General features: G+C 36.3%; 1 protein-coding gene across 31 annotated transcripts in view; it reads right to left on the bottom strand.

Moving 5' to 3' along the window:
- The window catches only part of LOC136852221 (trichohyalin-like), a 392138-nt gene that overhangs the window by 226034 nt on the left and 145530 nt on the right, over positions 1-20574 (bottom strand). For 30 of the 31 annotated variants that reach the window (XR_010857106.1, XR_010857108.1, XM_067126802.1 and 27 more), the window contains 4 exons: positions 12647-12807; positions 4447-7627; positions 2727-2824; positions 1292-1339 (listed from right to left, as the gene is read on the bottom strand). Coding sequence is in view for 29 of the 31 variants with exons in the window: in XM_067126802.1 (XP_066982903.1) it covers positions 1292-1339; positions 2727-2824; positions 4447-7627; positions 12647-12807 (3488 nt within the window). In the remaining 2 variants the exon portion in view is untranslated. The remainder of the gene's footprint in view (positions 1-1291; positions 1340-2726; positions 2825-4446; positions 7628-12646; positions 12808-20574) is intronic. The other variant, XM_067126674.1, reaches the window with a different exon arrangement.

Genomic DNA, 20574 nt, shown 5'->3' with positions numbered 1-20574 from the left:
CGAAGGGTTAGACTTATTTTACGTGGCTAAGAACCAATTGGTTACTTAGCAACGGTTTTTTTTATAATAATAATAATCTTTGATAGCAGACATGGTAGAAGTTGTTCACGAGAAATCCTTTAACTCCTCCACAAACGTTCATTCAGTTTGGACAAAGTATGCTTAAAAAAAAAAAAAACCTTGGGGAAGCTTTCATTTGCTTCTGAAGGTTTTTCCAGGTGTGCCACATGGCCTGCCACCTACCACACGTCACTTCGGTGGGAAAGCTGCCTCCTGCCTTCCCTTTTCTTATCGACAAATAAGAGAGAAGACAGAGAATTCTGAGAGCCTTTCAGCCTCTGTTGCTGTAGAGGCTGACAGGTCAATATGATGGCCTCTCTGCCATAATACTGACACCGAACCAAAAGCAACATAATGACACGAGATGATTCTGAAATTTATGGTTTGGGTTAAAAGACTGCACCGACAACATTTCTTAAGTGCCTTAAAATGATTTCGAATTCACTAGCGCATGCAAGAAATAACTTTAACAGCAGTAAATGCTAATTCAACACTACTGTGTTAATTAGATATAAACAAAGCTGGCTGGTTAGAAAGTAGTTGTTATATAATCTGAAAAACTGCCTTCCAATGCTAAAAAGGAAAATGCGTTATTTCTTTCTCTTTAAATACAAGACAGAAATAATCTTAAAAGGCACTAGAAGATAGTCTAGGTACACGTGTTTGCATATATCCAGCTGCTCAGTAATACTGAGTTTTGGAAACAAATGAAAAATTTAAATTGCAAATGTCATTATTGCATGCATTATACTTGTAACTCCATCAATAAGTATTTGTATACCTAGAACGTAAGTAAAATCAACATTGAATTTGTCTGTCATCATGCTTCAGAAAATTCTTGTGATACAAAAAATACGTAAGACTAGGAAAAACAAAATTAGTTGACATTATAGATGAAAGTGTCAGTTTAATTCACAGAGCAAAGGGCTGCAACGAGATCACTCGGTATAGATCTGTCAACTGCGAAGGTGAGGATCACGCGGGAAACACGCCAGGCAGCTACTAAATAAGGATTAGAGCCTCTTGTTTTATAGCGTTTTTAAAAACTATAAATTAAAGTTTTTCAGGAGGAATATGTTTTTCCAAGCAGTTCACTGATCCGAGCCATTTAAATTCATATTTTTTTTTATTCGAATTCTCAAATTGAAACGATTATTTTTCCCGCCAAAACCGTCTGCTTTTCCCGCGTAGTCCGGAGCCTCCGCAGAACTCGCCACAGAACACCACTTACAAGTCTCCATCGGAGGCATATCCGCCAAAATCATCGTAAGTGGAGAACCTAAGGGAAGGAAGAGAAGGAAGCAGAGGTAGGAAGACAGGAAGAAATGTGTCACAAGTAGAGGATGCAAGATGCAGTCGGCCACAGTTCTTCCTGTAATGTTTCTGAACAAGAACTGATTCTAAACACCGGAATGATTAATAGTATCTCCGTGTATGGCATTACAGATAAAATACTATTGTAATATCGCAGTAAACTTCTTACCAGAAAGATATGTGGCTGACTGTATATTCTCTCTTTCTATCTTTCTTCGAAAGTGCCAGCACACAAGCAAACAGGACAAAAAAAAAAAATACAAAATTAAAAGCTTAAAGGTAACACAAAAATTGAACATTATCATCCTTCCCTGGCATTTACTTTACTCTGACTTATTCTCTTCTTTAGAAATCCTAAATTGAGAAGTTTTCAAATAAAATCTTAAATGCTACTCATTTTCTTCTTTATCCACGAAAGACTTTTAAAACATTTCCACTACATTTCAACGGAAGTCTGATGACGAGAATCAATACCTCAGGCTTTCCATTTTGATAACAATATATCAACAATAATAATAAATTCCAAGTCTGGGATAACAACGCAACGTTTGCAAGTTGTAAAACAAGAGTTTGATAAACTTGGTTAGTCAAACTTATGCAGAGGATATTTTTCTCACCGCCATCAGGTGAATAGAAATCATTTTCTGCTTTTGACTTTAGCATAAGTATATACTGTACACTATATTTACTTTATACAGTATCAAAGGAAATGTCAAATCAAGCTAATGGAAGGAGTGCTGGCCTTCATGAGAAACGAAGTTATTCTTTACTGAATTTTGTTGTGATGACTCATGTGGGTTTGAAATCTTCTGTGGCTTAAGATTAAAAAATATGGCCGAAACCATAGGAAATAAATTACGAAGCTACGTGAACACTAACACGACAGAAAGTTTGCAACGCGTACAAGATCCAGACATTAGTGATGTGAAATATTTGTAAGAATGAGTCATTGCAAGAAATCCTATATCAAGACTGTTACAGAAGGTTTGCTAGACGGCCTAAATTTAAGGACCAGTTTTAAGGCAAATAAAAAAAATATATAACCAGACAATGAAATATTCTCAAAGTCTTGATAAGCACTTGGATAAAAAATGACGGGCACTCATCTGCACATCCATACTCAAGCAATCCAGTAATGCAAAAAAAAACAGTCAGTGCATCATGCCTAGCACATACTTTGAAAACTCCATTTCATTCAAAAGAAGACGACAGAGAGATATTAACTTTTGCAAAAAGCGTAAAAAATAATATTCCAAAGGCAAGACTAAACAAAGTTCAAGAAACTATTCCGAGTAAAAGAATAAGATGGAGAAATATTCCAGAAGTCACTCATTTTCCATTAAGTAACTCACCTGCCACCCTGGGGTCGGACAAGAATCTCCTCGCTGGTGGCGTGGCGCAACTTCACCTTCGCCTTTGTCGCAGGAAGTGGCGGCTTCGATGACACCTGCTATATGTGGAGTTAGCAAAATTAGTTCCGTAGCAAAAGGACTCGGTGACTTATAAGGGAAATGGCCATGAGTGTATAGAAAAAGACATTTCGTGTTGAGATTCTTGATATTAACGAGGTTGAAAAATACCAGAGTTAAAATGATGAGAACAACGATGAATTCAAATCAGAAAAATGATATAGCTGAGATCATCAGTATTATCTCGACTGTACAACAACTATGTGAATAGTTATGAAAACTACAGTGAGTGTATAAAAATGGATAACAAAGAAAATAACGGAAACAACCAAAACAAGAGAACAGAAACACTAGAAAATAAGATCTTCATAAAAGCGTTCTCTTTTTCGTTAGCTATTCTTGTTCGTGATAGACGATAGCACTAATGAACGACATCCAAGCATACTAATAGCTATAACATGGAGATAAATGAATAATGAATACATTTAAAACAGGTAGATGAATCGACTGATTTCTGTTCAAGAGAAACAGCAGACTAGTCAAACACAGAGTAGTTATCTTTTACAGTATCAAATAGAAATACATTTGGGAAAAAAACCAGCAATGATAAGCCAATAACTTTTCATGATGTGTAGAGCACAAGATGATGAATCAGACAGACAATTAAAAATGTAAACATAGAAAATTAAGAAACTTGACTGCATAATAAAAATGGGAACTAACAGGAGAATTGCCAATTAAACATCAAATATACAAAATTTACAAATTAAAAACAGACTCAGTAAAATGACAATTACAAAGGTTAAAATTAACAAAACGCTAAAGAATCTATATTAAAAGAATGTAAAAAAGTTAAATAAAAAGTAAAGAGAATTCTAAGATTAGTACCTATCTCTAGAAAGCTAAAAAACTGAGTGGCATTCTCCTTCTTGGAAGGCCGGACGTCAACTGGGCTATAAACAAAACAGTGGAGGAGGCCTGACTATTTAACGGTGGCACAAGCTGCTTAATTGTTAAAGATTCCAAAATAGACAGAGAGTAGTCATTGGGTGCTTGGGCCACGATACGGAAATCATCATTTACTGAGTCTGTTTTTAATTTGTAAATTTTGCATATTTTACAGCCCTGATGATGAGACTTAAAGTCTCGAAAATTTGGCCATTAAACTTATGATGCTTCGATGGTTGTTTTCCATCCTTTTCCTCCTAAATCTCCGGCGTTCCAGATGCTCTAATTTGCCTGAAAATCAAATATGTTTGATCATGCAGTCATCTTCCTCAAAACAGCTCGGAATAGTAATGCAGTCCTCCATACTTAAATGAGAGGTTTTCTTTGTAATGCGAATTTCGTAAATATCTTGAATTCTCAAGCATACTTTATCCTATGGATTCATAATATATTGGCAAAATGGCAACAATATACTGCAATGATGGCATTACTTTTAGCTTCTTTTAATTGACTAGCAGCCAGAGAGGCATAAAAGAAAAGATTTTTCATAAAAAAAAAAAACTATATAGAGTTCACAAGGTAAAGAATTTGATCAGTCTACTAATATCTGTAATCATACCTTAAACATCAAATATAACATAAATAATGTACAGTACAGAAAACTCCTAAAATTCGTTGGCTGGTAGACAAAAACGAGCTCTTTAACAGAACAAACCTGCTGTAAGTCTCCTAGACTGGAGGACAGAGGCTGCGGTGCCCATGGCCCACCCATTTCCATGGTGGCCTCGATGCCTGCACCAGCTCCTGCTTCTGCTCCTGCCACAGCAGCTACTGCAGCTGCAGATGCTCCACTATTAAGGTTACCTGTTGATTTGGACAGCTTTCCATAGGGGTTCTCAATGGGTCTGAAGCCGAATTCCATTGGGTCTGGGCTGAACTTCGTAATTGGCAGCGTTTTAGAGACCCTCAGGTCACCAGTGCTGACAGAGTGGTAATTGCCACCTGGATGTTTCTGATTCAACCCTGGGGCATTTGAATCCAAAACTGCCCTTTCCGCTGATCTGCGGCGCCTTTCCCTCTCACTCTGCTTTCGTATCTGCCGTTCAAGATTACGGATAGATTTTTCCTGGGCATCGTATAGTTCTTCTTCACTCTGGGCATTCAGTTCGGCAAATTTCTCCTCTTGGTGAGGCGATTCATCATAATCATCAGGAGTTTCCCATTCTGAAGCATAATCGTCTGAATCATAAAGCTGAGCACGCTTCTTCTCCTCTAAATGGCGCCTGTAGCTCTCATAGATCTGTGCTTCCTCTTTCATTCTTTCAGCTTCCAGGTGTTTCATCTCATCAAGACGACGCTGCTCTTCAGCTTCCTCTTCTCGTTTCTTGATCTCCATCAGGCGCATGTGTTCTTCCAGACGTTGCTGTTCCTCAAGTCTTTGTTGTTCCTCTAACCTCTGTTGCTCCTCTAATTGCTTCTGTAATTCCAGCCTCCTTTTCTCTTCCAGCTTTTTCTGCTCTTCTTCGAGGCGTCTTTGTGCTTCAATACGCCTTTGTTCCTCTATCCTTTTCTGTTCCTCTTCCTTCCTTCTCTGTTCAGCTCTTTTTCTTTCTTCTTCGATTCGTTTTTGTTCGGCCTTGCGCTTCTCCTCCTCTATTCGTCTTTGCTCCTCTTCGAGTCTCTTTTGCTCTGCGATTCTCCTTTGTTCCTCCAACTTTCTCTGCTCCTCTAGCCGTCTTTGTTCCTCGAGTCTCTTTTGTTCTGCAATCCTCCTTTGTTCCTCCAACCTTCTCTGCTCTTCTAGCCGTCTTTGTTCTTCTAATCTTCTCTGCTCTTCTAGCCTTCGTTGTTCCTCGAGTCTCTTTTGTTCTTCCAGTCTTTTTTGTTCTTCCAATCTCTTCTGTTCTTCTAGTCGGCGTTGCTCCTCCAATCTTTTTTGCTCTGCTAATTTCCGCTGTTCTTCCAACCTTTTTTGCTCTTCTATCTTACGTTGTTCTTCCAGTCTCCGCTGCTGTTCTAGTCTCCTTTGTTCCTCAAGTCTTCTTTGTTCTTCTAGTCTTTGTTGTTCTTCAAGCCTCTTTTGTTCCTCTATGCGCTTCCTTTCTTCCATTATCCTCTGTTCCTCTAGACGCCTCGCTTCCTCAAGTTGTCTTTGTTGTTCCTCTTGGCGTTTCTGTTCCGCTATTCTCTTTTGCTCTTCAATCCTTTGCTGCTCTTCCCTTTGCTTCTTTTCTGCAAATTCCCTTTTCTTTTCTTCTTCTCTCTTCCTCTGCTCCTCTTTTTTTCTCATTTCTTCCTGGATCCTCTGCTGATCTCTTTTGAACTGTTCCTGAAGCCTTTTCTTTTCTTCCATCTTCCGTCTCTCCTCAACCTTCTTTTTTTCTTGCATCGCAAGGAACTCGTGTTGCCTTCTTTGCTCCTCGGTCAGTCTCAACTGTCTCTCCTCATCTCTTCGCTTCTGTTCCTCAATCTTCTTTCTAGCTTCCTGTTTACGCTTCTCGGCTTCAATGAGACCGTGATCCCTTTTCCTCTGTTCAACAATCTGCTTTGATTCGGCCATGAAGTTTCCGTGGGTGACGTTGCTCCCAGAAGCTGATAATGCTGATTCTTCCTTTTTGTAGATTAAGCCTTCAATTCTTCTCTCTTCTGATTTTAGGCGGCGGCGTGGATCAAAGCCAGTTCTTTCCGTAACATTATCTGTTGAAAAAGTACCCACTTTTTTCAGGGTGCCTTTCTTTCTCTTTTCTTCTAATTTCCTCTCTTGCATCTTTCTAATTTCTTCATCTCGACGCCTGTTTTCTTCTCTAATCCTCTGTTCCTCTTCTTTCCTTTTTATTGTACCCTCTTCTTTCAGGCTTAGAGCAGGAGACCTCTCTTTTTTAACAGAAGGTGAGCGCTCTTTGCGAAGTCGTTGTAGCTGCTCAGTCTTGGACAGGACTGATTCCCCTTCAGTAGGAATAAACTGAGGTGGATCTTTTGGTATAGTAGGGGATTGTGGGTTAGGTGTCGCCTCTCGTTTCTTAGCGACCATCATTAATTCCTCTAAACGACGCTTTTCAAGAATTAGCTGTTGAAGCTGCTTTCTTTTTTGTTCTTCTGTTAGTAACTGAGGATCTTGTATTTCCATAGGTGGTTCCTTGGGTTGAGTCTTTTGAATTACTGGCTTCTGATTAGGGGGTACCTGCGTTGTTGGAAGTGCAGGTTGCACATTACCTTGAGTTGCTTGTGATGCTCTGGCGGCCGCTTGCTGCAGATGGAATGCTTGTAGAGATGCTCCACTCAGTGCCTTCATACTTTGGTTCTCCTGAGCTTGAAGTATCTGGAGTTTTGCTGACAGCTGCTGAGAATTAACGGACGAAGATTGCTGCTGCTGACTTGGCTGAGGCAAAGGGGCGGGCTGTCCTGTTATCTGATGAAACTGTGGGGGAGAAAAAACTTGTGGTGGCGAAAAGGTTTGCATTGGAGTCGAATATGCCGACGGTGTTTCACTTGATGCTGGAGAGAAAAACTGGGGTGGTGAAAAGAAGGACTGACGGGGCGATCCAAATGGAGGTGGTGAACCATATTGAGTCGAGGGGGACGTCATCTGTGGAGATGAATAGCGCTTTGTTGGGGATTGTGAAAAATTCGGAGAGGATGAGAAGCGATTTGGTACACTGGGTGCTTGCTGAGGTGAAAAATGTCTCTGCGGCGATACTGAAAAACGCTGAGTGCGTTGAAGAGGTGATTCGGGCCTTAGCTGGGGGGGAACTGAACTAGCAACTTTCAAGGGTGGTGAAAGAACCTTTTGCTGCAGAGCCTTTAGGCGTTTTCTTTCAGCGACTTCTGCTTGTTTCTCACTTACCATCAACTGTTCAAGTTTCTCCTGATGGCATCGGTTCTCATCTACCAGATGTCTGTAAAAAAGCAAACACGTTAGTGATGTCATTGATCAAACACGATGGATTAAAAAAAAAAAAAGACAACAGTCAATTCAATAAGGTAGCAGTCATCAAATAAATAAAGTAAGAGACTCCAAGATCCTAATAGTTAAATGTTACAAAAAAAAAAAAAACTAAAAAGGACTCGAAACAAAAGGGGGTGATAAATGGCTAAAATACTGTAGGTCAACTGAACTAAATTCCTGAATGGCGCATTCCATTTACTTTTCATAAGAATGAACACAAAATTCTTAATGGTCAATGTCTTCGAGAATACCTATTCAAAACTGCTTCCTGAAAATGTGAACAGTGTTCCTTATCTTAAAACAGAAATGATCACGTAAGACTTGAAGAGCTTCCGAATATGAAGGCTGCACACACACACACACACACACACATACATATATATATATATATATATATATATATATATATATATATATATATATATATATATATATATATACACATACAGTATATAAATGTGTGTGTCTGTGTATGTATGTATATACAGTATGTATGTACATATTACCCAGAGAAATATGAAACTGACATTAACGGATAGATAATTTAATAAATGAAGTAGTGAATAATTGGATATGTATAAGAAAATGTAATAAGCGAGTGAATAACTTAGCAAATGAAGGAATCCATAGAAATTTAAGGATCTGGATAAACAAATGAACAGTGTGAAAATGTATTATGAATGAATTACTCACTGAAGTTTGAAACAACGACTTAATTCGCCCAATGCATAACCATGGGTGTTATTAAATAAACCAACGGGCATAGACTTCAACTGATATTTTTTTAATAATCAAGGGGCGCCGATCGCCGAATTTCGAGGAATTATCGATTCTTAGTTTTTAACAGCTTTGGACTGGTATATGTCTAAATAATCTTGTCCTGAAATATTATTGCTAAAAAAATTTTAAGCGGTTTTTTTATTAAGTTTTTTCACCGCATTTACCGGCATTTGAGCGGCATTGAGCGAAAAGTTGTTGCAAACTTTCTATATGAATTTTTAGGTGGAAGTGAGAAATATACTTTACTTTCCTACTAAAATACACATTATCTACAAAAAAAACTGGCTTTCTATCTCAAAAAATATAATATCAGAGTAAATATGTATCTATGTATCTCGATATCGCCCTGTGAGCGACATTGAGCGACAAATTGTCGTACAATGTTTGTATGACTTGCCAATCCTGGATAGTGGAAATGAGGAATTTACTTCAGTATCCTACTAAAACTACCCATTTTCTACGATAAGAGCTTGTTCGTTCTCTAGAAAAATATGAAACAAAATATCAAAAAAAGTAAATATATATCTATGTATCTCGATATTTTGAACACGATATCACAGATGTACCATGCTAACTAATATACATATAATATTTTGTATTTATTGACTTATTTTCACTTCGTATTTTCGGAAGTATGAAATTATATAAGTAGGTAACAGTTCCAAACAGAACGTCGGGTTTTACCAATAAACAATCTTGATTTGTTGTGCAGTTTTGGTTCAAGTGATATCCTAGTGCTTTGTGACGCATTTCCTTTTCGGATTTTCGTACCGTGTAGTGCATTCACGCAGTTCCATTGCCATTAGCAAGAGAAGTACCGCCATTATGAGGGAGAAATATTGAACGATTGCGTCTCATAAGTTTGTTACAAGAGAGGAACGAAGCAAACGGGAATTGTCTGCCTGAGGTAGCAACAACACCTGAACGTCCATATCTAAGTAAGGGATTTGTTTTCCTCTGTTAGTGATATTCAAATTAGTGGCATTCTAATTAGTGATTACTATATTTCATAATATATTATATAATTATAAAAGACCACAAAGCTTGATTTTACTGCAGTGAGTTGTCGTCTGGCTTGTGGCTTGTGTAGGCTTGGTTGTCTAGCATTTGTTTACTTTATCCTCTCAGTTGTTTGTTTATTTGCCTCTCCAATATCTGAACGGAAAACATGTACAACAGTGGTAGCGTATATAGGTTATGTAGAAAATTTATATTGATAGCATATATTTTTATAGGTTATGAGGAAAACTTTAGGGTGAGTGTGAAACGATGAAAACAGACCTTTCCTAGAATACCATGTCCTGGCCTAACTTCATTAGGCATTTATTTTTATAATTTATTTATTACGATAAAAATTCGCAGTAATAGCATATAGCCTACTAGCCTATTTTTTATAGGTAGCATATACTATTTTTTATAGGTTATGGAGGAAACATTATATGGATAGCATATATTAATGAATTTTTGTTATGAAAAAACTTTGTAGAGATGTATACATATATATAAATGGTAATTCTAAGCCGGCTGTATACGGTAGCTAGACTATGGCAGTTGATATATTTTCTATGTTATTTTACTTGCTTTACAATAATTTAAAGTAATATTTTGTTGCCGGTTGCAACTAAACTGTGATTGATCTTTGAAGACTACAGTTGACTTGAATTACCTAACCACACCTGCATATTCTCTTTGTAGGGTAGGTCTAACTCATCGGCATTCCAGCGGCAAGCTCGCCCCCCCACCTCCATAGCTAAAGGCAAAATTTAACCAGTAAACACCTCTAGGGTAGTTATGTTGGTATTTTTAAGTGGTGTTTACTGGGGGTTACAATTTTGACTTTTATTAGCTATGGAGGGGGGTGGGGTTTGCCCTGAATGCTGGCTTAGACCTACCTCGTATGGTTAGGCAATTCAAGTTAACGTAGTCTTCAAGGTCAATGACAGCTCAGTTACAGCCGGTGACAAAATGTTTGTTATGTTTTAAATTCTTGTAAAGCTTTGTAAAATAACATAGAAAAACGTCAATTGCCATAGTTGCTTTTAAGCAAACTTATCCATGATTATATACATAATCGGGGTGTCTACTATCTAAGTGTCTATCTATCTATCAGTTGGCTGTGGATTTGAATATAGATATATATATATATATATATATATATATATATATATATACATATATATATATATATATATATATATTATAATATATATATATATATACATATATATATTATATATATATATATATATATATATATATATATATATATATATATATATATATGCATATATTTAGGTAACATATATATATATATACATTTCTATTATTTATTATATTGAACATTTTACCATAATACAACATTATAATATGAATATAAAAATCAGCCCATAAAACACTATTTGAATGTTGTAACCATATATTTTGAGCTCTTCCTTCTTTCCCCCATTCACTGGTAAAATATAGGAGTTGATGTGTTACAAGAGTATATAGCCTCATACTACCACACCTGCATATTCTTTGTATCTTGACTTTTGTAACTCATCATTTGTCCATATTTTGCCAGTGATTTTTGAAAAGTTTTGAAATCTTTTGAAGCAAAAAAAAAAAATATATGGTTGCAAAGTTCAAATAGTGTTTTATGGGAAATTTTCATTTTAATTTTTCATATATATATATACATACATCACATATACATATCTTCTTCTTCTTCTTTTAATGTGCTTTTTTCCCATTTTTTGAAAAACATGGGGATGAGAAATCGATGCCTTCTTTTGAAGGACTTTTGAATTGTCTTTGGGGTAGACCGTAGTCTCGATCGGCTGCCCTGCCTGATTGAAAGAATATCATTAGAGAGAAGCATCATTAATGGTACATGTATCATACCAGACTTAAACCTTTCTCCCAGCAGCGAGTAAGTTGTTGCCAGTTCAAAGGTCGAGAGTTGAGGAAAAGACTGTGAGATGTTTGTTATGTTTTTAGAAGATGTTGGAGTGGCTTTTTTTTGTGTGTATTTAGTCTGTAACACCCATTTGCTTTTTAAGCAAACCTATCCGTTGATTACTATACATAATCCCAGGGTGTCTACATGGATAGCAAAGTGTCCGCCTCTCTGATCAGTCGGCTGTGGATTTGAATGATAGCGCCACAGACCTCTCATAAAGTGTCGAACTCATCTGCTGCTGTAACCTTATGTAACTGTGTATTTAAATAATCGAGCTTCATAAGTTTGCTTTCTATACATACATATACATATATACTATATATATATGTAATATATATAATCATAAATATATATATACACATACATATATAATATATATGTGTGCATGTATATGTATATATAATATATGTGTGTCTGTGTATATGCAAATTTTAGGTAACATATAAATCAAGAGAGAGCACATTTCTATTCATTTGATTATATTGAAAATTTCAGGGCATATTTCTTATATGACAAAATAGTAGTTGTGCAAAAATCAGCCTTCTAACTGTCATAGTTTCATAGTTATTACAAAGTAACCATAAATTTTTTTCTTTTGCTGTTTTCTCAAAAGTTAGTTTTTTCAAAAATAAAAGCTTATAGCTCCAAGAAGACTGAATCAAATTCGATCAAACTTTTACAGAGTGTAGTATAACTATATATCTTGATTTTGTACACGGGAAATTTAATTTAGAGCGAAAATTTTTATTTTGCTTATTTTTGAAAAGTTTTGAAATCCTTTTGCCAATGCAAAAAAAAAAAAAATAACTTAGAAGTCGAATTTCTAAATTTCCCATGCAGGAAATTTTCATTATTAGTTGAAGATTAAGTGGTAAAAATTTGAAGCAAATCCCTTCATTCATAAGGAAGCTATACGCACTTACTTTATAATGGGGCCTTATGGAGTCAGCACTCCCCTTAAACAATTTTTTTTTATGAAAAACAAAGGCACGAGATGAGAAATCAGGCCGTAACTTGTGAAGTACAGGGAAAGATCAGTCTTTGGGAACATGAAGAATGTACGCGAATTTCAAAACTTATAGGTAAATTAAGAAAGAATATCATTTGAGAGAAGCATCATTAACTTGCTACAGTAAGATGTGAATAGAATAAAACCAGTCGCCCACATGAACGAGAGTAAGAGAGCCAGTTCAAAGGGAATGTTGAGGAAAATGACTGTCAGGGTGTTAAGTTGGAGAGATGACTCACTGGGAGTCGACTTTTCTGACAGTGATTTCAACACGATTTCCAGCTGCTTTGATGAGGTCGCAGGCGTCGAAGTGACAGAGGGTTCTGGCGTCCTTCCCCTCTATCATAATCAGGGTGTCCCCTTGGGTGAGATGCTGGGCAGCTAACGTGCCTGGGGAGACCTGCAAGGGAGAATCGTTTATTAGTGAATGATAGCATTGCATTACATAAAGTGATTATTATAACGACTCATCTTTGCTGTCTATTTACAACCTTATGTAACTGGGCATGTATTTAAATAAACTAGCTTCATAAGTTTGCTTTGCTTAGTTTCACACATGAACAGAAATGCCTAGTGTTGTTGTGCTGCAAGGTTCGTTTATATAGGCTAATTCCTCTTCTTAAAGATTATAGTAAGCAATGACCTGCAGGTCTCCAGGCTTCATAAATGGATCCCACAAGTTGCTCGAATCTTTATGGCACTCATTTCATAGCAGGTTTGTGCCGAAACGAAACATTTCTTTACGAGGTACCATTCATGGGTTCTAGTGTGGTAAACTGTGTTACACAGTTTGAATAGGTAGTGACATAATTTGGCGATAGATTTCGCACCTATCAGTGGAAAACCACTCTGATCTACTAGTAGTATGAAAGCTGAGCCTCATGATTAACCTCTCTGTCACTAAATATTTATACTTTGTATAAATCAATTTACTAGTACAAGTATGGGTTACCCCAGAAAGAGATGTTTGTTTTGGCACAAACCTGTCATAAAATGATTGCCATAAAGATTCCTGCAACTTGTAGGTTCATTTACAAGGCCTGGAGGTCTACAGCTCACAACTTCCTATAATCTTGATCTAATGTAACTTTCCAAAGGAGCCACCAAGTTCCCTTGTCCAGTTTACTGTGCAAAACAATACTAGGATTTGGATTTATCATGCAAAAATTAAGCAAAGCAAACTTATGAGGAGTTTATATATATATATATATATATATATATATATATATATATATATATATATATATATATATATATATATATATATATATATATATATATCTATATGCATATATATATATATATATATATATATATATATATATATATATATATATATATATATATCTGTGTGCATGTATAATCATGAATATCATTTTAATGTCAAATTCACTATACATTTGGAATAACTTGCTCTTGAGGGGATTATATATGATAAGTGCATCAGCCCCTGCCAGGATTCGAACCGGCTTTTTTGCTTAGATTCAGCGATAAACAAGATAAACAAGTGATATTTCTGAATTACATCTAGGGGCATGAAAGAGCCATGTGTGTATAACTAAGTTTCATATATATACATATATATATATATATATATATATATATATATATATATATATATATATATATATATATATATATATATATATATATATATATATATATATATATATATATATATATATATATATATATATATATATATATATATATATATATATATATATATATATATATATATATATATATATATATATATATATTAGTAAACCCCATACTTATGTAGGGATGCATACCACACCCCCCCCCTCCCCGAGAATAGCTAAAACCCGTGAATACTTAGAACCCTTCTAAAAACACTTAGAACTGCATATTTTGATAGTTCAAACACACACAAAACAAACTAAAAATGCTTATACAGGTATTATCCTACTTACGATGGGGTTAGGTTCCAAAAAAAACCATCGTTTGTTGGAAAAAACATAAGAAATACCAAAACGTATCTCGAACATAGCCTAGCATACACTAGGTTATTCGGTGCCATGTACTGTATACATATGTGGTAGCCTAGCCTACACTATAAATCATACTCTTTACATACACGGTATAGTAATTATTAATATCTGCTAATTCTGGAGGTTCATGTAAAGTGACTTATGATTTAATACAAAGAGAAATTGAATAACAAACAAGAATTAGCTTAGCCTACACTATGGTATATTGTTTACATACATGATAGCGTAGCCTACATTATACTCTCCTCTATATTCACATATCGTATTATACAAACGTCAACATAACGAATATGCATCTTTTCCATGGATCTTTTAAAATGTTATGCTTTAATTTACTTTATCCAATAACATTACGTATATTCTTATGTTGCTTTTGTATTATAAATTGCGACCATAGCCTTCAATGTTTTGGCTTGGAAATGTTTACGTGGCGTTTATTTTGCCGCATTTAACTCAGTTCCGAGTGCTTTTCTTGCTTCTAGTTAGCGTAAATGTATCTCTAGATATTTTATTTATATGCTGCAAGGTTATTTTTCGTTATACGAAGTGTTTTTAAGTCGAAATATAGCTAAAATAGCCTACATCTCGTTCTAAAATTAATTCTTCCATTATTTTTGTTAGCAGATGATGGCTTTTTGGGGGCATTTGTTTTGTGTAAAAAGAAAATTCAAGATTCCGTTGGCTATTTTCACTTGATTTCATCAAATACAAGCTTTATGTATTTATCGTTTATTGGCGTAAAAATAACAGCAATGTGTTCTTTCATGCACAGTAGTTTTGATTAAAATACTTTCTCTCCCATTTTAATTACGATCGAGTTTCATCCATGTTGCCGATGTGCGATAACTTACAGTATAGTCATCAGCAGCCTGAACATTGTTTTCTCATCTTCATCTCATCTTCAGCTACAACTTGCAGCTTAAATTTAGCAGTATATTTCCTTGCCAATCTTTTATCCATACCGAATAAGGGTATAATGTAAAAATATATCAGTCCTATTCTACTTAACATCAATTGTGCCATAACGTACGGTAATTGTTTATTACTGTACGATGGTTGAAATACCAGATAAAAGGCTTTTGTTATCTGATTCGGTTATAAGCAAAACAACAGTTTCTTGGTCGGTTGTTTATGGCTGTAAGCATTTACGCAAGAGTATAATGTTACTAACAATACTTTTATCATTCTCTTCTAATTTTTTAACTAGAAGATGGGTTAAAGAGATGGAGGAAAAGTTGTCTTTTGTACTTTGGTCTCTCTCACTGCCTGATAATGCTGCTGCCTGCGCCTGCGTGAAATTTAAAAATATTTTACAAATAATATTGTGGTATCAGTATTAATTGCTTACCCCATGGCAAAATCAAATTATCGTAACTCGAGCATTACCTGAGTATTTTAATAGTTTTATCACAAAAAGTGCATTTAGTCATGAAAATGAGTTGAAAACACAGTATTTAGTGAATATTTCTCAGTGAAAAAATACCGCGAATTGGGGAATTTTCCGCAAATAATTGGTAGATACATTCCAAAGAGAAATCCGTGAATATGTGAGTCTGCGAATCGTGAGAACACGAATCGGGGTTTACTGTATATGTATATATATATATATATATATATATATATATATATATATATATATATATATATATATATATATATATATATATATATATGTATATATATATATAAAAATATTTAATAGTATGTTGTTTATTTACACTTGCTGTCAATGCCATTGTCAGACATATGGTTCACTAAAGAGACTTTTTCCACAGGAAGAGTGGCGTTAGCTTTCGCACTGGGTGAGTTGGTTCCCCGAAACATCCAAATTAGAAACCACCTGATCCTAAGCAAATTGATTTTGGGATGACTAATTCATCTTGGTCAGAACCTCCCCACAATCAACTAGATGCAGATCAAAATGCACTCTTTGAACAATCATTCCTTCCACGCCCCAGTGGATTTATCAAAACCACACATAAATCTGATAATAATTATTTTTCATACTGGGAACTGATATTTGAGGAATAAGTTTTATAAAAGAAAGCTATTGTAAAATTTGAACATCATTCAAGGCTTAGCCTTTTTTTTCTTTTTTTGTTTTTTTTTAAGGAATTTTATCTTTATGGTTTACCTTTTTATCTGATGTTTTACTTTATAGTATTTTATTTTAAAATAGTTGGTCCTAAATCTTCTTGCCTGTCATTTGGATTATCAGTTTTAGTTTTTGTATTTTTAGCCATTTGAGGATGAAAGACAAGGATCTCGAAACGTTGAGGACCTCCTGAATAACAGGAAAACCATGTACCAAGCTGTCTGCTTTAGTGCCTTCTTGCTATATATATGTACATGTGTGTGTATGGTTCACTAAAGAGATTTTTCCACAGGAAGAGTGGCCCCCCGGATGGTTCGGTAATAGCCACCTGATCCTAAGCAAATTGTTTTGGGATGAAATTCATCTTGGTCAGAATCCTCCACAATCAACTAGATGCCAGATACAAAATGCACTGTAAAAGTTAACGGTTCAGTGGATTTATCAAACTGTGCATAAATCTGATAATAATTATAATGGCACTGGGAAGAGATATCGTTGACTATAGTTTTATAAAAGAAAGCTATTGTAAAAATGTGAACATCATTCAAGGCGTATATATAGCCTTGACCCTATCTTCTATATATAAATTTGTAAAATGTTTAAATTTTAAGGAATGTAATAGATCTGCATGGAAAAAGGACAATCATTTTTGTAACCATAGTATCTGATCTAAGCTTAAAATATAGTTTGTATATCCTATATATATATATATCAGGTGTGGATTATCAGTTTCCAGCAGTTTTGGATGTTTGTATTTCTAAGCCATTTCGTTAATAGCTTAGAAATACATATGTGTGTGTGTTGTGTGACCTCCACCCAGTAACATATTTCTTCTATGGTTTATGATATATATATATATATATATATATATATATATATATATATATATATGTGTGTGTGTGTGTGTTATGTATATATAATGTATATATGTGTGTTTGTGTATATATATATATATATATATATAGATACAGTGAACCCCGTATTCATGGGGATGCGTCCCACACCCCACTGCGAATAGGTCAAATCCGCGAATGCTTACAACGCCCCTCTAAAAACGCTTATACCTGTCTACCATGAAGGGTCAAACGCCAAAGTATGCCTAAAAATACCAGCCTACATCAAATATACATTAAACTATTACCTTATTACTGTATTAATCTTTGAAATGATACTGTTAATATAGTTTCCAAGCCGCCTTAAACATTTTATCATTACATTTATACATATGTACTGTATGGCTTACAGCTGTAGGTGAAAATAATCCAGTCCCCCCTACGTATTCAGCCCCACACACATTTTCTTTCATACAGTTATAAGCTGTCCTGTTTTCTTTTCAGGGGGAACCATTGGTATTTATGTATACTGTATGTAATTCACAAAAAAAGAGAGAGACAAAAATAAAAAAAACGTATGCACATTTTAAAAAATTTAATACTACATATATTTGTACCTGTCTACCATGAAAGGTCTGACACCAAAGTATGCCTAAAAATACCAGCCTACATCAAATATACATTAAACTATTACCTTATTACTGTATTAATCTTTGAAATGATACTATTAATATAATTTCCAAGCCATCTTAAACATTTTATCGTTACATTTATACGTACGTACTGTATGGCTTACAGCTGTAGGTGAAAATAATCCAGTCCCCCCTACGTATTCAGCCATGCACATTTTCTTTCATACAGTTACAAGCCATCCTGTTTTCTTTTCGGGGGGAACATTGGTGTTTACGTATACGTAATTCACAAAAAGAGAGAGACAAAAAATAAAAAAAATTTATGCACATTTTAAAAAATTCAATACTACTTATATATTAAAGTTACTACATACGTAAATCATACGGGTACTCACCAGCAATGAATGTTGATTAAAGATGATGATGATGAATTAGCTGTGCAGTGCGATGAATGACGATGAAGATATGACTGCACAGCAAAGCAGAGGCGTTACAACTTATCTGAGGGTGCCTCTTCACCTTCAGGAGGTGCTTTGGGAGGCACTTCTTCAGTTGATTTGGGAGGCATGACTTCAGGTGATTGGGGAGGCACTTCTTCAGGCGATTTGAGAGGCACTACTTCAGGCGATTGGGGAGGCACTTCTTCAGGCGATTTGAGAGGCACTACTTCGGGTGATTTGGGAGGCTTTGGAGGGGCCTTCTTTGTCCGTTTGATGAACATGGTGATAGGCAGCTGCTGTTGCTGCTTTTTAATGGTGGTGAGGGTTTGATTATAGGGCTCCCATGCTGAATCAAGCATGTTTGAAAACTTGAGGGAGTGTTCCATAAAAGGATCCCATGTTGAAACATACTCCTGGGTATCCTTAATGATTCTCTTAATGTGGGACAGACGTTCCAAAGTCAGGCCGCTCCCCTCTTCCTCCTGCTCCTCCCCTGAATTTGGCGTATCTTCTTCCTCACTGGCAGACTTCGTCAGCTCTTCCAAATCCTGGTCCGTCAGGGGGTCAGAATGAGCATCAATAAGGGTGCCGATTTCATCCCCGGTGATGTCCTCGAAGCCTTCCCCGCCTAGAATCCTCGCCAACTGGACAGCCTTATTAATGGCCGAATGTTGAATTTCTTCAGAAGAGAAGCCCCTGTAATCATGAACACACTCCGGCCACAACTTGTTCCAGCATGCGTCCAGGGTCTCCTTCATGTCATTCAGTGATCGGCTGATGATGCTCAGACATGTGGCAATCGTGAATTTTTGCCAATATTCTTTTAGCTTAAATTCACTGTCACTGTCCATTGCATTTACAAGATGCTGGAGGGAGTTCCTGGTATAGAGTGCTTTGAAGGCACTGATCACGCCCTGGTCCATAGGATGGAGAAGAGAGGTGGTGTTTGAAGGGAGGAACTCAAACTGGACTCCCTTGTAAGAAAGATCGAGAGGGTGGCCACCAGCATTGTCCACATTCAGCAACACCTTGAACTCCATGCCCAAGTCGTTCAGGTATTGCCTAACTTGAGGGATGAAGCTCTGATGGAACCAGTACTCTGTGAGGACTTTCGTGGTCCAGGCCTTAGGGTTATGCATCCAGAACACAGGAAGCAATGCCTTGTTCTTATTCTTGAGAGCCCTGGGGTTTGCAGCCTTGTAAATGAGGCCTGGTTTAAGCATGAAACCAGCTGCATTCCCACACATGATGAGGGTAACCCTATCCTTCTGGGCCTTGAATCCGGAGGTTTTAGCTTCGTCCTTCATAAGGTATGTCCGGGAAGGCATCTTCTTCCAGAACAGGCCAGTCTCATCCATATTGAACACCTGTTCTGGATGGTAGCCTTTCTCCTCGATGATTTTCTTGAAGGCCTCTGGATATTTCGCGGCTGCTTCAATGTCTGCAGATGCTGATTCCCTATGCAGAGTAACAGACTTTAGGTGGAACCACTTTTGAAATCGGTGGAACCACCCCTTGCTGGCCTGGAAACCTTGAGGTGCTGATGATGGTCCTGCTTGGGGCTCTTCCCCCTCTTCTTCTTCTGTTGTATCATCAAAGCCTAAAAATTCTAATTCACCTTCTTCAACGCCTTCCTCTGCCTGTACTACGTCATTGCCTTCCTTAGCAGTTGATAACTGCTGGTAGAGTTGTCGTGGTTTCTCGTGAATGATGTTGGAGTCGACGGGCACGTTTTTCTTCCAGCAGTCCTTTATCCAGATTGCCAGAGCAGATTCCATTTTCATGATTGTTTTATCCTGCACTGTCACAACTGTCTTTGCACTACTGAAGTAGCTCATACTCACAGACTTGTGTATCTCTGCCTCTTTCTTCTTGATATATCTCACTGTGCTCTCATTAACACTGAAATGGCGGCCAACCGCGGCAAAACTTTTGCCCTCCTTTAACATGTCAAGAAGTTTCACCTTCTCCTTGAGTTTCATAACAGTCTTCTTTCTTTTAGACTTTGCCAGAAGGCTTTGAAGGAACAGGGCATTTTTTAGGAGGCATTTTAGGGCCGAATACCGCTGATGCACAAAGATAAAAAGTCAAAACGGACAGACGCACGGTTTCACACAGTAAGATGCTGCGAACTTGTAAGCACAATCTGAGG

Source organism: Macrobrachium rosenbergii, chromosome 3, assembly GCF_040412425.1.
Source record: "Macrobrachium rosenbergii isolate ZJJX-2024 chromosome 3, ASM4041242v1, whole genome shotgun sequence".
NCBI lineage: Eukaryota > Metazoa > Arthropoda > Malacostraca > Decapoda > Palaemonidae > Macrobrachium > Macrobrachium rosenbergii.
The sequence above is the reverse complement of the archived record's forward strand: the minus strand, read 5'-3'. Positions and strand labels throughout refer to the sequence as shown.